This window comes from Capricornis sumatraensis, chromosome 12, assembly GCF_032405125.1.
Source record: "Capricornis sumatraensis isolate serow.1 chromosome 12, serow.2, whole genome shotgun sequence".
Classification (NCBI taxonomy): Eukaryota; Metazoa; Chordata; class Mammalia; order Artiodactyla; family Bovidae; genus Capricornis; species Capricornis sumatraensis.
The window spans coordinates 32,381,237-32,396,857 of record NC_091080.1 but is presented as its reverse complement, the minus strand read 5'-3'; the positions used below and the strand labels follow the sequence as shown (position 1 = coordinate 32,396,857).

Sequence of the window (15,621 nt, the reverse complement as noted above, 5' to 3'; positions counted from 1 at the left end):
GGGATTTTCCAGGCAAGAGTGCTGGAGTGGGTTGCCATTTCCTTCTCCAAATGACTGAAGAGTATTCCATTATATATATATATATACACACACAGAGCACATCTTCTTTATCCATTCATTTGTGATAGACATTTAGGTTGTTTCTGTGTTTTGGCTGTTGTGAATAGCACTGTTATGAACATAGTGTCCATGCATCTTTTTGAATTATAGTTTTGTCCAGGAATATTCCTAAGAGTGGGATTGTTGGATCATATGGTAATTCTATTTTTATTTTTCTGGGAATCTCCATACTGTTTTCCATAGTGGCTACACCAACTTACATTCCCCCTGGCAGTGTAGGAGGATTCCCTTTTCTCCACACCCTCTGCAGTATTTATTATTTGCAGACTTTTTAATGATGACCATTCTGACCAAGTGAAGTGGTACCTCACTGTAGTTTTGATTTGCATTTTTTAACCAACTGTGCTGTCAGGGAAGCCCAATAATTAGCACTGTTGAGCACTTTTTCATGTGTCTACTGGCAACGGTATGTCTTCTTTGGAGAAATGTCTATTAAGGTCTTCTGCCCATTTATTGATTGGGCTGTTGGTTTTTTATTGTTGTTGAGTTGTATGAGCTGTTTGTATATTTTGGAGATTAAATGTTTTTCTGTTGCATCATTTGCAACTATTTCCCCCCATTCTGTAGGTTGTCTTTTTGTTTTCTTTCTTTCTTTTTTTAATGGTTTCCTTTTCTGTGCAAAAGCTTGTAAGTTTGATTAGGTTCAATTTGTTTATTTCTGTTTGTATTCCTGTTCCCTTGGGAGACTGACCTAAGGAAACATTGGTACAATTTATGTTAGAGAATGTTTTGCCTATGCTCTCCTCTAGGAGCTTTACGGTGTTATGTCTTATGATTAAGTCTTGAAGCCATTTTGAGTTTATTTTTATGAGTGGTGTGAGGATGTGTTCTAATTTCATTGACTTACATGTAGCTGTTCAACTTGCCCAGTGTCACTTGCTAAAGAGACTGTCTTTCCCATTTTACATTCTTGCCTCTTTTGGTGATGATTAATTAAGATTCTTGGATATTCTAAAGACACTCTTGCTCAGTCTTTGCCAAATTTTTAAGCCCATGTTCTCACACAGTGCTTTTTCAATGAAGCCTCCATGAATCTCGAAAACCCAAGATTTTGAGTAATTTCACTTGTTATATTTAGGATCATGAAAGTACGCACCCTTATAGATTCATCGGTGTCCCCAGGGCAACTAAGTAGTTCCTCTTCCCACATCCACTGACAATCCCCATAGCCCAATCCCACAGATAAAGAAAATGCCAAGAGATGACCTGCCTGAGATCCTATAGCTAGTTAGCCACCTGCTCAAGATAAGAACACATGTTTCCTGTCTTCTAGTCAAGAACTTTATCCCCTATAATGTCCTGCATCCCTAAGAGTTCAAGTGAATCAGGAATGTGAGACGTACTTAGAGTTTTCAATTCTTCAGATTCTTTAACGTGCTCAAAATATTTCCTTGGGGAGAGTTATTCTAGGCCTCTTCTGGGAAACAAGCACATGGTCTACCCAAATGGTTCTTTACTCAGAGAAAGAAATGTTAGCAGCAGAGAACGGAGCCCCAGCCAAAGAAATCTCAGTGTGCCTCTGAACAAAGGGATGGGGGAGTGAAGGAGAAGGAAAGAAAAGAAGGCACCCGCGTCCACTTGAACTTGATGTCGTAAAAACTGATGAACACTCGGCCCAGAGCAGTACAAACCGTCATTCCTAGACTTAACATTTTAAGAAGAAAACTAATCAGCCAAGTGAAATGAGAATTATTAAATGCTTGGAAGTGCCTCAGGAATCTTTAGAAATTTAAGCAACACTCTATAATTAATACATATGGGATTTTTTTTTTAAAGAAAGGAAAAAGTACAGCCATACAGGGGACTCACAAAGGAAGACAGAGGATTTCATCTTGAAAGAGAGAAAGTGATCTCTCTCTGAGAATATGAAAGAGGGTGGGTGCACACTGGAGCACGCCTGAGCATTGCTAGGGACAGGAAAGGACAGCAGGCCCTGGAAGGAATGTGTGGGCAGAAAGATTAAGAAACTTTCAAGGCTTTTATGAAAGGATGGGAGAGAAAAAAGCATCGGAGGCCCATTAGGAAGTCAGAAGAAAGGCAGATTTAATGATGCCCATGACATGATTGAGATCATGAACTGCATCATTAAATTCATCTTTTAAAAAGAATAAAGGAAATATATCCCCAGGTATCTTTTTGTGTGATGGGGGTGGAGCTGGGAAGATAGAAATCTGAATCTTTTTTTTTTTTTAATGGCTATCAGTAAACAGGCAAATTTTAAAACCAAATGAAGTCAAAAGCAAGCAAAACTGATCTACAACTTGAGAAGTTGAGAGATGGATAAGCCTGGAGAGGAGAGGTGGGAGGCTTCAGGGATACTGGCCATGTTCTATTTCCATACCTGGGTGGGATTCCAGGGGTGGGGGCATGCTCTTTCTGAAAATTCACTGGACTGGACACTGTGACCCATGTACTTTTACGTATGTATTATACAGTAATAAAAGGTAAAAATAAAATGAGAGCTTTTGAAAAGGTAATTATTAAAATTATAGTGATGTGACATCTGAATCCAAGATGGGTGATAAGGTAATAGAATTATCAAGCAGTACATAGATATTTTCAAAAATCATTAGAGTGCTGAAACTTAATGGAACAGCAATCCATCAGGGTACAACCGCATTTTACTTTGCAATCAATATATTCCTGTACCATTACAGGTATATGCATTTATGCATTCAAATTCTGTGATGGATAGGGCTCATTAATAGGAATCTTAAATCCTATTTGAAATCAAATCACTGCTCTCTTTCTTTTTTAAAAGCAAATCCAAATTTCCATATATACAATTTGTTTAAATTGAAATGTATTCAAATTGGCAGAAAGGAATGAAATCATATAGCCATATGTGACTTTTAAGCAAAAGACTAGTCGATCAACCAAAAATAATTTGACTGCTAATTGTGTGACCAATCCAATACTAGTTACTCACTGAGGACACAAGAGAAGTAAAAGATTTTGCTTCTGTTAAGAACTAGTAATCTAGTTGAAGAGAGAAGACTAATACACATGAGTGGCCCAGAAATGCTACATTGTTCATTCAAAGCTCTACGTGGTGATTTGAAAGTAATAGTATGACTGCACGTTAGTTTTTAAAAGTATTTTTGATGTGGATTCCCTGGCAGCTCAGATGGTAAAGCATCTGCCCACAATGTGGGAGACCTGGGTTTGATCCCTGGGCCAGGAAGATCCCCTGGAGGAGGAAATGGCAACCCACTCCAGTACTCTTGCCTAGAAAATTCAATGGATGGAGGAGCCTGGTGTGTTACAGTCCATGGGGTCGCAAAGAGTCGGACACGACTGAGTGACTTCATTTTCACTTTCACTTTTCATTTTTAAAGTCTTCATTGAATTTGTTATGACATTGCTTCTATTTTATGTTTTGGATTTTTGGCTGCAAGGCATGTGGGATCTTAGTTCCCCAACCAGGGTTCAAACCTGTACCCCTGCAGTGGAAGGTGAAGTCTTAACCATTGGACCACCAGGGAAGTCCCTGATAGGTATTACCTTAGAGTATAGCTGTGACTCTCTCCTTTCATAAAAAAATGTTGAAATAAGAATTACTGTATCGACTGAAGTTAGTATAGACTATAAACTGAAGACTCATAGGAATTATCTGATGGAAATCAAATTAGATGTCATTTTATTAAACAGATTCATTAAAATTTTCTAAGAAATTCTTTACAACAGTAAAGAATTGTGAAACACGCAGTTGTTACCAATCCATAACATTTTCTGAAAGGCCTAGAATGTTTAAAAAGGAGGGAAGAGAGGAAGCAGAGAGATCCCTTAAGTTGAATGGCAGTACCACTGGAAATCAATTACCAATGTGATATGTAGGAAGAAACCGGTCAGGTCCAAGTGCTGAAAGCAATGTTGAGGTCAGAGTACACATCAAACTACACTAGGTTTGGGATGATGACCTCGCAGGAAATGGCAAAACAAATAACCAGAGTCTAGGTTTCTCTCTACACAGTGGCAAAAACTCCCATGTGAAGCAGGAAAAGCGTAGTCTTGAAGGATGAGCAATAATAGCTCATCTGAATGTCCACAGTTCAACCTTGTTTCCAACCACATCTGTGAATGAATCAGAATTTTCCCTCAGTTGAGTTGACTTCTGGCTGAGTGCAATAGGTTGAATAAGGTCCCCACAAAAATATCTCTGTCCTAATCCCAGGAGCCTCTGTCTCTTGCCTTTTAGGGCAAAAGAGACTTTGCAGATGTAATTAATATAAGGTTTTTAATACAGGGAGATGAAAGGGCCCGCCAGGCTCCTCTGTCCATGGGATTGCCCAGGCAAGAATCCCGGAGTGGGTTGCCATTTCCTCCTCCAGAGGATCTTCCCAACTCAAGGATCAAGTTTCCTGCAGCTCCTGCTTTGGCAGCCAGATTCTTCTACCACTAAGACACCTAGGAAGCCCATTTTGCACCACTACGTTTGTAGTGATATTTTATGGAAGCAGTAGGAAACTAATACATAGAGTAAGATAATCAGTCTATTTAGACCTGATTTTCTCCAAGATGTCTCTCTTGTTGGGCACTGGATTGGAGCATAGCATCTGCAGAGTGACAGGAAGTTTACAGAAAAGCAAGGTCTTCTTTTAGAGTATTTCTCATGCCATTTTCTTGTATTTTTGTTCTGTCGCATTTGGGGCTTTAGAAGCTCTGAGCTTGAATTTTAAACCCATATTGAAGCCCTTGGCATTATCAGCTCTGAATTGTTATAGGAACCTACACTTTGAGCTGGATCCCTGAAATTCATGTCTATCAAGGCTATGATCCACCTTCAGAATGCATGCAGAGTGGTGCCCAAACTCCAGGAAGAAAAGAACTAGTCATCTGGCTAAAGAAAGATCATTACAGTACACCTAATGGGCTTCCCAGGTGGCTCAGTTGTAAAGAATCTGCCTGCCACTGCGGGAGACACAGGTTCAATCCCTGGGTCGGGAAGATCGCCCGGAGAAGGAAATGGCAACCTACTCCAATATTCTTGCCTGGGAAATGTCATGGACAGAGGAGCCTGGTGGGCTACAGTCCATGGTGTCACAAAAGAGTCAGACACAACTCAGCGACTGAACAACAACAGGCATGGAAATACTGGCATACGAAGGACATTTGTCAACCCTTCTAAAAACTTCAGTGGAATGATAAGAAGTTAATACATTAAAAGAGAAAACTTAGTGCTTCAATAGGAAGGCTCAATATATATGTGTTGTCTGATCAAATCTTTATAGTAGGGATGACCCTAAGGAGAGGAGCGGTTTAACGTGGAGACAAGAAGTTCTTGGGTTACATGTGGGACTGATGCAAAAACAAAATGCTTACCAAATGTTGTAAGCTTTATTCAGCCCTTCTAGGCTTCCCACTTCTTAAGTGTGTTAGGATTTGCCTCATCCAGGCAAGGGTGACACCCTGTACTGACAACCATGGGCTACGTGACTTGCTTGTGGTTCGCACGTGATACAGCATTAGACTAGCCTTGTGCTGGATCCCGCCCGGAAGAAGACCTTGCACTCTCTACAAGTGAAGCGATCTTTCCAGCGGAGTAGCGGTGGGAAGTCAGGAGACCTGGATTGCGGTCCTACTACGCCCTTGTGAAGGTGACTAATTTTCTCCACACTGGAGTATCTTCTTCCGCAAAAGTCCCCTCCTATCCTGAAATCCTGTTACTTTACCCTTGGCCTAGAGAACAGCGCTGTCCATTAAACGGAATCTTGTCCTCTGTCAGGTTCTTCTGCCCCCAGTATTTCACGTCTTGACTTGTACACAGTGAGGAGCAAGAGGCACCTCCTTTGGATCCTGTGGTTAAAAATCCTTAGTTCTCCGGTGTTGGAAACATTCTCTTCAACTAAATATCGTAACCTTGACATAGCTGGATTTGCACTTAAGTATAAACACATACCATTGGCAAGACCTTGTGAAATAATTGACTTCCACTGACCTTCGGGCTGGCAGCATAACAGTTCAAGTTTCTCATTATCATTCTGTGCCAGATAAGAGAATTTTCCTCCCATTCAGCTGATTTTAAGCCTTTGTTTGTTAGGTAGTGAGAGCTTTAAAATGCTCAAAATTGTATGCTGTGATGTGAACTCTGGAAGCCAAATTAGAATCTGGTTAAAATGGTAAGCAGCAGCCATGGGGTCTTGGCTTATCAAAGATCTTGACTTACAAAACTGATAAAACATGTTTTTTTTGAGACATCTGGGAACCATGTGACAAAATAGGAAACTTTGATCAATCTTCAGGAAGTAGATATTAACTAGAACTTACCATCTTTTCTTACTTCTGCCCACATTATTATTATTCTCATCACAAATTAAAAGCAATACATCAACCCAAAATGTTTAATCCCCTTATTATTTACCCTAACTAATCAAAAGTGAGAATTCCAGTAAACTAAAGCTGTAGGACCTTGAAGGAGAGAATGGATGGGAATAAATAAATAGAAAGAGCTTAGTACAGGGTCTGATACATTTTAGATGCTCAGTAAAAATGGTAACTTATTAACAGCATAACATCTTGACTTTGCCTTTTGTCTTTTTGTTAATTTATTTCAGAGCTTATCACACACCAGTCTTGTTTTCTCTCTGCCTCTTGCTGCTTTGGAATTTGATGCCTAAATCTAATATTCACGATAGTGAAATTCCTCTACAAGTAATTAATTAACACATCCCATAGAATTAGTTATAATGGAATTTTAATGGCATCTCTGAAAATTGTACTATTACATTTAGAAATTAAAAATCAATTTTGAAAGGAGGTGGGTCAAATTGGAGTCATTTATGAAGTCAAGAGGTATATACTTTTAATTCAAAAGACAATAGTTTGTGGAAAATGTCATTTACCTTAGAAAAGAAATTGTGTACTAATAAAAAGTCAGGAAGCTTCAGGAAACTATTCAGAAGTTGATGCTTTGGGTGAATTTTAACCCAGACTCTATAATAAACTTGATTTTATAGCATAAGAAACAATCATCTACCTTAGTTTTTTCATCTAGAAAATAAGAATTATGATTTGATACAAGAGTAATAGTTTATAAAACTGTGGTAGACATATACAGTCCTGTAGAATTACTCCAAGATAAGATATAGGAAAAGACCCTGATGCTGGGAAAGATTGAAGGCAGGAGGAGAAGGGGATGACAGAGGGTAAGATGGTTGGATGTCATTACCGACTCAATGGACATGAGTCTGAACAAGCTCCGGGAGTTGGAGATGGACAGGGAAGCCTGGAGTACTGCAGTCCATGGGATCGTAGAGTTGGACACGATTGGGCGACTGAACTGAACTGAAGGTACACTGTTAGCATAATGGTGTAAAGCCACTTCTGATCAGGAGCACAGAGGTGGACGAAATGGATTATCCTGGTGTATGCGTGTACATGCCATGGTAAATTGATTCAGTCCTGTCCGACTCTGCTACCCTGTGGACTATGGTCCACCAGGCTCCCCTGTCCGTTGGATTCTCCAGGCAAGAATACTGGAACGGGTTGCCATGCCCTTCTCTAGGGGATCATCCTGACCTGGGGATCGAACCCTTATTACTTGTGGTTCCTGCAGCCCCCTGGTGCTTGCATCGCTGTGGTTTTGTAATCCTATGATTGCCCCAGGTGGGGTACTCCCACTCGTTTTGAGCAGATAAAGTTCAGGGCCCATAAAGAGAAGGAATCATGGTTATGGGAGGAAAATAATCTGAACCTGCACTTTACCATCCCAGCTGATAAAATTTGCCTCTATTCAAATTTGAAAGAGTACATATTTCAAAAACATTTACTGGCTGATTACAAAGCTGTAACAGTAATGATGCCAAATCAAATTGGATAAATGTTGCCTGGTAAATAGAAAGCCCTCCATCAATGTTTGTTCAATTAAACCTGAGTATAAATGATTGTGAGTTATTCTGGAAATTAAAAATTCCTTGAAATAGTAGATATCAAAATTACAAGAGCCAAGTATTATTCAGGAAAAATTAAAGAGGAAATGATTAGATTCCTTATCAAATGCTCATCTCATAGGGATTTTCGAAGAAATGTTTAGTTGATGAAAGACTTTGGATTTTTAAATGATCTTTTGAATGCATTTTTGTACCTTTTAGCTTGTTTTGTGTTTTCACATTTTGGCTCTTTGTAAGTGAAAGTGAAAGTCGCTCAGTTGTGTCCCACTCTTTGCAACCCCATGGACTATACAGTCCATGGAATTCTCCAGGCAAGAATACTGAAGTGGCTAGCTGTTCCCTTCTCCAGAGGATCTTCCCAACCCAGGGATTGAACCCAGGTTTCCTGCAGTGCAGGCAGATTTTTTACCAGCTGAGCCACAAGGGAAGCCTAGTGGCTCTTTGGGCCTTTATCAACAAATATTTATGGGGTGACTATCAGGTTTCAGATACTATTTGAAGCCCTGGGGATGCAGAAGTGAACAAAAGAGGAGAAAGATCATACCTACATGAAACTTATGTTGCAGCAGAGGAAACAAATGTGAAAATGACATAGTGTCTCAATCATTATATGGAGATAAACAAGCACACAAAAAATAAAGGAAACGTATTTAATCTTACAGTACAGGACCTTGAAAAGTACAGTAGTCAATGCAATAGCTGGCACCCAGGGACTGGCATCAAGGGAACAGGCAGGAAGAGTTACTGACTGGAGAAGGGAGAGGAGGTGGGAGATGGTAGAGCCGAAGGGTCATCAGCAGTGGGAGATGGAGGTTACGTTGCAATTTCACTCATGCCTGACATTGATGAAATGCATGTTTGCATCTTTGAAAGTTTGCAGCTTGAAGGTTCGTATGGAGGGGACTTACTGTAATTCAACTCCATTCTGACATTCTCTAACCTGGAGATAATGTCAGATTGCACAGGTCTAAGGCTCAGTCCAAATATAAGGCTGCCTGCCCCCTGCTCCACCACGCCCACTTCAGATGTCAATCACAAATTCAATTTGTCACCTGTGCTTCTGATCCATTGGCTACAAGTCAGAGGTTTCCATGAATGACACCCTCGTTGGGTCTGATTAATCTGCTAGAGTGACTCATAGAACTGTCCTTGTCTCAATGTGTTATCATTTGTTTTTATTGTGTACCACTGCCATTTTTTGTGTTTGTTTTTTATGTATTATCTGTGTGAAAAGTGTTATAAACCTACTACATACAGTGCTATATAGCTGTATTAGTTGGGTACCTAGGCTAACTTTGTTGAACCTAATAAACAAATTGGACTTATGAACATGCTGTCAGAACAGAACTCATTTGTGTGTAGGGGCTTACTATTAGGACAACCAGCTGGTGTCAGAGAATTGCTTGATGGTGTGGAAAACCCTCCACACCTTGCAATCAGTGATTTGAATTTCAGTAGTCTACTGATTGCAACTGCAACAGCAGTGCTGTCAACTGCTGATCAGTTATTCTATTTGGAATCACGTTCTCAAACTCTGGTTTCAACAATCCTCCACTTGTGGTACTTTGCTTACAATTTTATCAATCTCTTCTTTGCCTTCATGTGGACTCTTTTTTATCTCACTTCCTAATGTAAGTAATCCTAAATATCTGTTTTCAGCTCTCTCCCAGGTTTGCATTGCATGCTCTCAAATGATGGCTTTATTGATTTCCAAGACTTAAACTTCAAATCTATCCCTTAACTGATTCCTCAGTTCCATGCGTAATTTTCAATACTGTAATCTTTTCAATATTTGAGCTGCTGCTGCTGCTAAGCTGCTTCAGTCGTGTCTGACTCTATGCGACCCCACTCTAGACAACAGCCCACCAGGCTCCCCTGCCCCCGGGATTCTCCAGGCAAGAACACTGGAGTGGGGTGCCATTTCCTTCTCCAATGCGTGAAAGTGAAAAGTGAAAGTGAAGTCACTCAGTCGTGTCCGACTCTTCGCGACCCCATGGACTGCAGCCTACCAGGCTCCTCCGTCCATGGGATTTTCCAGGCAAGAGTACTGGAGTGGGGTGCCATTGCCTTCTATGATGTAATAAGCCCCACATTGCTGCTTAACCCAGAGAAAGTCACACCTCTGACACGATCTCTCATTTGTGAGATGAAAAAGTTTATCTTTCTGGTTTCACATGTATGTTGTCAGTCAAGGTTCTTGGCTGGAGAAGGAAATTTGAGCAGAGAGTAGATTGTTACAGGCTATTTGTGAGCTTTAGAATTGGTAGTAAGGCCAAGGAGACAGACTTGAGGACTGGAATAGGATGCCTCTAGTGTTCTTGCCTGGAGAATCCCAGGGGCGGCAGAGCCTGGTTGGCTGCCATCTATGGGGTTGCACAGAGTTGGACACGACTGAAGCGACTTAGCAGCAGCAGCAGCAGCAGCAGGAGTTTACGTGCAGAGAAGGAAATGGCAGCCCACTCCAGTATTCTTGCCTGGAGAATCCTGTGGCCAGAGGAGCCTGGTGGGCTGCTATCCATAGGGTCACACAGAGTTGGACACAACTGAAGCGACTTAGCATGCATGCATGCATTGGAGAAGGAAATGGCAACCCACTCCAGTATCCTTGCCTGGAGAATCCCAGGGACAGAGGAGTCTTGTAGGCTGCCGTCTACAGGGTCGCATAGAGTCAGACACAACTGAAGCAACTTAGCAGCAGCAGCAGCAGTTTACGTGGCTAGAGTCACAGATCACTCCCACTAAAGGAAAAGCCTCCAGACATTGCAATCATGACCTTGGGACACTGCGACTTCCACCACCGTGACTGTGCCCCACGTGAGATGAACTAACTACCTGGTCACCATCTTGATCTCACACACAGTATTCAGCCTCCAGTTGGCACATCCTGTTAACTGATCCTGGGTCACATTGCCCGTGCCCTGGGAGCAGGCAGAGGAAAGATCTAGCTGACCCAGGACACACAGATTTCCACCCCAGCAGAATGGGGATCGGATGTGGGACAGCAAACCCCTCTCCCAATAAGAAATGTTTACCTTAAATTTCTCCCAGCTACCTCAAACATGAAACATTGAAAGCAGGATGCTCTCTGTTACCCAGGCAACCTGTGCCTGAAACATCTACCTCACATCCTCAGGATAAGGAATCTTGCTCCACAAGGCATTGTTTTCATAGTTGTTTGATCTTGTTCAGTTATTGCTGGTCAGATTGCTACATTTTAATCACTTCTTTCTTTTCCTTTCCAGCTCTGGCACATAGATTTTGTTAGGAAGTCATTAATGAAGGAATGATTTAGGGACTCAAAGCAAAACAAAGCAAATCTCAAGGCAGAGTTTTATTGATCCAGGCCAAAATAATCTTGACTTGAATTCTTGCCCTTTAATGTGGTTTTTCTTGACTGTTTCTCCCTTGTGATTTTCAATGAGCTTCAATTACCAAGTAATGCTTTCTCAACTCCCGGAACATGAATGACAGAGAGCAGAACCTGGTGACGCAGGGCTTACCTTCTTTTAGAAAAGGAGAGCATATGGAGGCAATGCTTCTTCCGGTTTTTTCTTCTTTTACTGTGAAGCAGATCACCACATTCTCAACACTTGGAGTAATCATCATCTTTTGAAAGTATATTTCATTCAAATATTTTAACATTTTCATAAGTAGATGACAGAAGTTGTAATGCAGTGTTAGTTGCTTCAGTCGTGTCTGACTCTTTGTGACCCCATGGACTGTAGCCACCCAGGCTCTTCCATCCATGGAATTCTCCAGGCAAGAATACTGGAGTGGGTTGCCATCCCTTTCTTCGGGGACCTTCCCAACCCAGGGATTGAACCTGGGTCTCCTGCATTGCAGGCAAGTGCTTTACCATCTGAGCCACCAGAACCTATGAGCTGATGAGGGAAACATCACAGTAAATTAAGCCTGATAGGTACTTATGGAAGTTTACAGATGAAGAGGAAGTGAAGCTGTGTCATTGTTCTAAGAAACATATTTTCCTTTGCTTTTTTAATTTTTAAAACATTAAAAAATAATCGAAGTGTAGTTAGTTTCGGAGAAGGAAATGGCAACCCACTCCAGTACTCTTGTGTGGAAAATCTTGTGTGGACAAAGGAGCCTGGCAGGCAACTGTTCACGGGGTTGAAAAGAGTTGGACACAACTTAGCGACTGAGCATGCACATGCATCGTTTACAATAAAAAATATTTGTTGAATCAATTCCAGGTAATTTCATGAAAAGTATAGTTTTTTGAAGACAGGGAAGTTGAAGACAGTCAGGACAACCAAGATGTAAGACCTGAATATTTCCAACAAATTCCTGATTTAAAAATCACAATTACAGGCTTGGTTTTCACAATGTCATCAAATAAGGGCTGTTGATACATGTTTATGCTATAGAGAGTATATGTGCTTCTCCTAAATATAATCAAATTGAGATTTTAAAAGGGACATATTTTCCTTTGCTTTTCAGTGTGAGATGAGACTCAGAATGTCCCCTGCATTCATGAAACAATGAAGGAGAAAACATGATGTTATTTGATTATCTATAAATATCCACAGAGCATAATAAATGCCTTTGCTACCTCTAAGCCCATGTGTTATGTTGAATTTTCAGTGTCTAGCAGTTATCCCTGATGCAGTTTTTATGGTTTTAAAACTTGGGATCTGATTATATACTCCTGGGCTCTTCACTGAATTGCCTATTTGGAAAAGCAAACCACCCACCATATTTAAAATTAGAACCTGCCTCTACCACCTAGGCATTCTTAAACCACTGACCCAACTCTGTTTTTCTTTTTTCTATAGCAACTTATAGCCTTCTAAAATACTCGATGAAGCAACTTTATGTTTTTTATTGCTTATTTTCTAGCTTTTTCTGTTAAAGAGTAAGCTCTGTGAGGACAGGAGACTTTATCTGTTTGATTCATCTCTGTCTTAAGAGTTCCATACAGTAACTGGGCATATTCTAGGCATGTAATTAACATCTATTGAATGAATGAACAGTGTCTACATGGCACTGAGTCTAGCTCTCATGCCTGAGGCTTGTGTGTCTGGTGTGCCTCCCTTATTATGCCCAATTCCAGATCTGTAGTCCTTCCCCCTTAAAAATCGGCTTTTCCAAAGGATTGAAAACGCACTCATAGCAAGATTTCAAAGACTCCTCACAGTTTAGAGCACTCCTATTTCCTGCAGTAATTGCATTTTAAGATGGATCAAAGCTATCAAATCAAAGTGATACAATTTTTTCTGGAGACTTTTTTTTTTCAGAGCAGTTTTGAGTTCATAGCAAAAACTGAGAGGAAGGTACAGAGAGTTCTCATACGCCTTCTCTGCTCACACATGGATAACTGCCCCTAATTGTCAGCATCCTTCACCAGAATGATACATTTGTTATAATTAATGAACCTTCACGGACACTTCATTATCACCTAAAGCTCACAGATTACATTAGGGTTCACTCTTGGTGCTGTAAGTTCTATGGGTTTGGACAAATGTATAATGACATGCATCCATCATTATAGTATCATACGGAAGAGTTTCACTGTCCTAAAAAGAGTTTCACTCTGTGCTCTGTCTGGCCACTCCTCACCCTCCACAACCTCCAGCAATTACTGATCTTTTTCCTATATCTGTAGTTTTGTCTTTCCCAGTATGTCAAATAATTGGAATCATACACTGTGTAGCCTTTTCAGATTGGCTTCTTTACTTAGTAATATGCATTTAAGTTTCTTCCATGTCTTTTCATGGTTTGATAGCTCATTTCTTTTTAGTGCTGAATAATATTTCATTGTCTGGATGTACCACAGTTTATTTATTCATTTACCTACTGAAGGGCATCTTGATTGCTTCTAAGTTTTGGCGGCTATGAATAAAACTGCTATAAACATCCATGTGCAGCTTCTGTGTGGACATAAGTTTTCGACTTCTTTGGGCAAATACCAAGGAGCACAACTGCTGGATCATATGGTAAGAGTATATTTAGTTTTCTGGAAAACCACCAATGTGGCCTCCAAAATGGCTGTACCATTTTGCATTCCCACCAGTGATGTATGAGAATCCCAGTTGCCCACATCTTTACCAGCATTTGGTGTTGTAGGAATACAGTTTTAATCACAAAATTTTCACCACATCTTTTTAATGTGCATGGCTTATGTAGTTTATCAGGGGTAACTTTGGTTTGAAGATCAAGAGACTCAATCCCTTGGACCATTACACAGAATTCCTAATTTATGCCTTTGTTGTGAACAGAGTGTTGTGTCCTCTTTTTCAAGATTTTACTGAAAACTATGTGCTATCTAGAAGATAAAATGAGTATAAATCACAGTCTAATCACAAGATGGTTGGTATTTTCACCCACTACTGTAGAAGACCTGGCTTCACCATCTTAATGTGAATTGCTTTAGTTTTACTTTTTAAAAAAGAAATCTATAAATCATCACCACCATCAACACCAGCATCAGTGTCATCACCATCACCATCATCACTGTCATCAGTGTCATCACCAGGACCAGCGTCAGCACCATCACCAGCATCAGCATCATCACCACCATCATCACCATGACCAGCATCATCACCATCACCATCACCATCACCATCACCATCTTCAGTGTCATCACCACCATCATCAGTGTCATCACTGTCACCATCATCACTGTCATCAGCATCATCACCATGACCAGCGTCAGCACCATCACCAGCATCAGCATCATCACCATCATCACTGTCATCACCAGGACCAACATCATCACCATCACCAGCATCATCAGTATCATCACCATCACCATCGTCAGTGTCATCACCAGGACCAGCGTCAGCACCACCACCATCACCATCACCATCATCACTGTCATCAGCGTCATCACCAGGACCAGTGTCAGCACCATCACCAGCATCAGCATCATCACCACCATCATCACCATCATCAGTGTCATCACCATCACCATCATCACTGCCATCACCAGGACCAACATCATCACCATCACCAGCATCATCAGTATCATCACTATCACCATCATCAGTGTCATCACCAGGACCAGCATCAGCACCATCACCAGCATCAGCATCATCACCACCATCATCACCATGACCAGCATTGTCACCATCACCATCATCACCAGCATCAGTGTCATCACCACCATCATCAGTGTCATCACCAGGACCAGCGTCAGCACCATCACCAGCATCAGCACCATCACCAGCATCAGCATCATCACCACCATCATCACCATCACCAGCATCAGCATCATCACTACCATCTCATCAGCATCATCCTTATCAACACCATCCTCATCGTCACGATCCCCCTCACCATCACCATATCCCATGAAGTTTGATATTACAGTATTTTCAATTTCTTAACCAAATACAGTAAAACTGTACTGTTCTGAAGGTCATAACTGGAAACCACAACCCTGGAACTGAGTCAATAAATGATCTCTAGCTGTTTTCAATCACCTAATTAAAAATATCTTTTCAAGATCTCTCTTTTCTTCTTGCCAACTTATACTGTTCTGCTGGCTTTTGGCCTCCAGCGGAGATCCTTTGGGGCAACCTGGTTTCTTGCAGCCATTTGGCCTTGTCTAGTGAAGGGGAATTAGGAAGAATGTGGCTTGACTGGGCCCCTG

At 41.0% G+C, this 15,621-nt stretch overlaps 1 protein-coding gene across 1 annotated transcript; it reads left to right on the top strand.

The window, feature by feature from the left end:
• Positions 1-13,886: 13,886 nt before the first annotated feature.
• LOC138089016 (uncharacterized) lies at positions 13,887-15,355 on the top strand. The gene is made up of 2 exons (XM_068984349.1): positions 13,887-13,963; positions 14,452-15,355. The coding sequence occupies exons 1-2, from the start codon at positions 13,887-13,889 to the stop codon at positions 15,353-15,355; spliced, it is 981 nt and encodes a 326-aa protein (XP_068840450.1).
• The last annotated feature ends 266 nt before the right edge of the window (positions 15,356-15,621 follow it).

Excerpts from the sequence above, each read along its gene's own strand:
- LOC138089016 (XM_068984349.1), top strand. The coding sequence starts at position 13,887 with ATGTGCAGCTTCTGTGTGGACATAAGTTTTCGACTTCTTTGGGCAAAT. Across the intron at positions 13,964-14,451 it reads CACAACTGCTGGATCATATG|CATCAGTGTCATCACCATCA; the intron begins GTAAGAGTATAT and ends CATCAACACCAG.